Source organism: Morone saxatilis, unplaced genomic scaffold (assembly GCF_004916995.1).
Source record: "Morone saxatilis isolate NCDOM2014 unplaced genomic scaffold, NCSU_SB_2.0 Contig23, whole genome shotgun sequence".
In the NCBI taxonomy this organism is placed as follows: domain Eukaryota; kingdom Metazoa; phylum Chordata; class Actinopteri; family Moronidae; genus Morone; species Morone saxatilis.
The window spans coordinates 7250083-7254589 of record NW_023339796.1 but is presented as its reverse complement, the minus strand read 5'-3'; the positions used below and the strand labels follow the sequence as shown (position 1 = coordinate 7254589).

Genomic DNA, 4507 nt, shown 5'->3' with positions numbered 1-4507 from the left:
GCCCCTTAATAACTCATCAGGAACTGTCAGTCAAAAAACATTCTGGACCAAAGTGGAACACATTTAGAGGCAATAAAGAAGATGAAAATATAAGCTGTAATGTACATATGCATGATTGTCATTGAAAGTCATCTGTTCTGTATCAGAAGTCAAGGTTGGACATAAGAGGTGGCTAATCACGGCATGACAGAAGCTTGTTTTAGTTTACTCATTTATTTTTATTTTTTTTTACAAACAGTAAATGGCACATTTTCATAAATAACATTTATAGCAATCAGTTTGACTCTATTTTTAAATATATTTAATTTGCTTTCCATCTTGTAAAAGTACCTTTGGAAACAAGATGGCAAATGACTTAAAAACTGACAAAAACAACTGTAACCCAGACAGAAGGATATAAACAAGCATGCCACCTGCATATCAAACTCTGGAAAACTGTAACACACGTTTGCATCAGTAACATCAACTGTAGGTCTAAGAAGAACAAAATCATTGCACATCATTTTTCCGTAAACAGCCATGAAAGTTGAAACTAAACAATACCCATGCCATTCATATCAAAACCCAAATATCTGTGCATACACCTGTCTCAAAAATATATATACACAAGTATGTACACTTTGCACTAGTAATGTGCACTATTCCCGGCTCTCAGAGGATGCTTGAGTGTTCATCCAAGTCCTTAAATTTTAATTTAAATAGTTGAAGTCATGCTGTAGATAAAGCTCAACTGGGCATGCAGGGAGCAGATACTTTTTGATTTAGCTATATTTTGTACTATATCTGTAATGCTGTGGTGTAAATTAACTTTTAGTAGAAGCAAGCATGTCACTGAAGATAATGTTTTTTGAGAAATGATTGTCTTGCAGCTAATGGATCCAGTCAGGAGATTTAATCCTGCGCAACATGCCCATGCTGGTGGTTTACGCTGGCTCCAGTTTTCATGAATGAATGTCCCCCATTGGTTCTTCAATTTAAAGCTCTGTAATGCAAATAAAGACAGTTTAATTATTTTTTTTATTTTTTATTTTTTTTTATTTTTCTGTCACCTTTATCCTGACAGAGATATTGAAAGGTCAACATTTGTGCATCTCCACAAATAAAACATTTCTATATAATCCTTAAATTTGTTTGTAGGCATGCACAATGTCTAAACTAAATCCAACTTGACACATATCAGGTTTGCCTATTTATTTTTCCCCTGCTTCCTCTCTTGGCATTTGGTTAGGAGATGGTGCCTGTGTCCATTCCTTGGATGTTGGCCAGTCCTCCGGTTGATAGGTCCTTTGATATATGGAGGCTAATAGGAATGGTAAGCAGCACAGTGCAGCATAGAATGGGGCAATGGGGGGGGGGTTTCTAAAATAACCTACCTCGCCCACCCTAACACACCCCGACCTGCTGTGGTGGGTTTTCCCCCCCTGATTTTAAAACAGGCTGTGAGACGCAGATCAATTCGCCAGACCTCAGTGGTACAACCCATTAAAAATAGAATCGATTGGTTTTGTGCAGGCTGGCTTAAAGAGACAAGCAGCTGTGCTTTATGTAACACCGGGTACAGAGGGAATATGATGTTTGAGGATCAGCTAACATTTCTGGGACTGACACGCAGTCTGAATTTAAAGACCTGAAACATGACTTGGCATAAGTGAAAATGAGCTGGACATGTTGACTGACAGTAATCACACGGTACTATATTTTATGCTTCAACCTTTCGGTCCAGTGCTCTGGCAGAAGTTGTTTTTTTAACATTCATTATTTTTTCTATCTTTACCACAGTCAAAACATGAAAGTGATTGTGATTAAAGAAATGAATGCACCCTTGTTTCCTTCTGGGGCTAACTATCCATGAATGAGATGTACTTTGACTTAGACTTGTATCCAAAAACTACAGATTTGATTGATTTGTGACTTCCTTGATTATTCATTTAGTTTTTTAGTCAATAAAACATAAAAACTGTGAACAAAATATAAGAAAGCTCAATATAGCATAATCGGATGTATTATTTTGTCCAACGAACAGTCCAAAACCACAAAATATTTAATCTATTTTGATATAAGACAAAGAAAATGTACTAGTAATTGCGACTGAAAACTTAAATGAGCTGTACATCTTTTTAAGATTTACCTGAGATCTGAGTCATCTGCTCATTCTCTCTGCGTGTGGTCTCACTTGACTCAAGTCTGATACTGTAAATTGGATCTGGGAGCCCCTGAACTGAGAGTTGACCCTTTGGTCCTTTGGTCAGTGACCAAACACTCCGGAGAGGCCATCGTCCAACATTTGGGTGATTTACTGTATTGCGTCTATTCTGCACACATAAGCATATGTGTGCGGGAGCAGAAGAGAACATTTCCCTGTATGTCAGAGATTAGTTACAGAGGGGCTGACATTACAAACCAGCCTGGTTGAAGTTGGAAAGGCAGTTAAGTCAATGAGAACTCTTACCTTAATGTCAGATGTCATGACCAACTTCTGCTATCATTGACTTTGGCCTGGAAATGACAGATTAAAGTTAAGCCATAAGTAAATATAATTTGTTTTAGCCCATATTAGCAGAAGCTCACATTCAATAAAGAGAAGAAATGCACAGATTGATTTGCTATTTAGCCTTTTATATTTCACATTTCTTATAATAATGGACAGAGCTGCCTTAAATCAGTATCTTACTACAGTAGTATAGGTGAAATGGTTTTTAGACTTCTAGCAGCCAGCAGTCTTAAATAAGAGAACAAAATGTCTCAACATTGTCCATGTTCTAGTGCTGTGGTAGGAAAATGTGTGATTTATCCAAAGATGGCAGTGGACTGTATGTACTGCAAAATGAGGTCACCTTTCTTTAGGCAGTGTTGAGTTGGTCTGCTGCTGCTCTTGCTCAAGTCTGAAAGTAAAACGGGCGACTGTTAATAATCCTACTTAGATGCAGAAAAAAAAGACCATTAAAATACTTTTAAATGTAAAATCACTTGGAAATCTACTGCTCACCTTTCCCTTTGTGCTCTTATCTTCTCATCATCATACCTTTAAAACAAGAGAATAGAAATCTCAGGATCATTTTTCATTAAATCAACATACTTCTTAGCAGTGGTACAAAGAAGCTACATCCACAACAGTATGAGTCAAAGATTATTTCTGTTATTGTAGTACCGTTATGAGACTCACCCAGCTGAAACTATTGAACTCCACAGTTCAGCCACTTTTATTCAAAATATATATGAATACCAGTATGATTTTTTACTTTTTAGAAATCCTGTTCTACTGTATGCTGTATGGGACTTGGCAGTCATGGTCCAAACACATTAAAATAAACAGTGACAACTATAGATTTAAATAAATGCTAACATTAAACATTAGTTAAAGTTAAATACAGTTTGGCTCAGGTTTAGTTCAGTCACTTTATTGTGAGTTTCTCTCAAGGTGTTACTGAAAGAAGCACATAACATTAGCAGTGACAGACATGTGCAGTGTCTCAACAGTGACCCTTGGTGGCTGAGAGTACTTACTGCAACACACACTCAGGGATCTGCACATGCTCCATTGGGATGATCTGGCTGAGCTCCTCCAGGGTGTGAACGTACCGGATCTTATCCATAAACTTCACACTGTAGAAAACATAAACAACATGTCTGAAAACTATACATTTACATTTACATTTTTGTTATGGTCTGAATCTGCATGCAACTAAATAATCCCTAATTTATTTTGTTTCTTAGATTTGTTTGGAGAAGAGGTTCTCAGCCAGTATATAACTCAAAGGATAGACGGATGAACTATGAACCAAACTGAATGTATCCTCACCTAATGAAAGGTCTTGAGATCGCCAGGACGGTCCGGATGAACCACGTTGGGTGAGCAATGATGAGACACTTTAGATTCTTCCTCAATCTGCAGGAGACATTCAGATTTAAAGTGTTTGCAGTGTTTTCCTCCTTCTCATAATCATTTTAATCATAATCAATTCAAATTGTATCGTCATTTATCTTTCTATCTTTAGGATCAACAACATTAGTTTTATATTCTTGTCTATGTTCTCATTTCCATCACACACTTACTTCCTGTCAATCATCTGGTAGCATCTCTTCAGCCAGCTGATGCCGGGCATCTTCCTGCGAGGAGTTGCTCCATTCATGTAAACAATCATGTAATCTTCTGCAACCAGAAGCTCCAGGCTGCTCACAACGTATCTGAGGACAGAACAAACACACTCAGATGTGACTCAGACTGTACCATACAAGATAAAAACATTTTACTTGAAAGAATTCCTATATAGAAGTGGATCTTATCCAGATATACAGACGATCGGCCCCAATTCCAGCAAACTGTGATGCACTGTCTGTTCTGACACCTTTCTATCAGAACCAGCCTTAACTTATTTAGCAATTTGAGCTACAGTAGTTTGTCTATTGGACCTCACTTTTGATAGGTACTGACCACTGCAGACCGGAAGAACCCCACAAGAGCTGCAGTTTTGGAGATGCTCTGACCCAGTCGTCTAGACATCACAAT

General features: G+C 37.6%; 1 protein-coding gene across 1 annotated transcript in view; it reads right to left on the bottom strand.

Moving 5' to 3' along the window:
- Positions 1-239: 239 nt before the first annotated feature.
- LOC118334457 (caytaxin-like) overlaps positions 240-4507 on the bottom strand; it is an 8682-nt gene continuing 4414 nt past the window's right edge. The window contains exons 6-12 of the mRNA XM_035670371.1: positions 4054-4185; positions 3800-3886; positions 3505-3603; positions 2987-3022; positions 2835-2882; positions 2450-2496; positions 240-982 (exon numbers count right to left, since the gene is read on the bottom strand). Of these exons, the coding sequence (XP_035526264.1) occupies positions 2457-2496; positions 2835-2882; positions 2987-3022; positions 3505-3603; positions 3800-3886; positions 4054-4185 (442 nt within the window). The 3' untranslated portion in view covers positions 240-982; positions 2450-2456. The remainder of the gene's footprint in view (positions 983-2449; positions 2497-2834; positions 2883-2986; positions 3023-3504; positions 3604-3799; positions 3887-4053; positions 4186-4507) is intronic.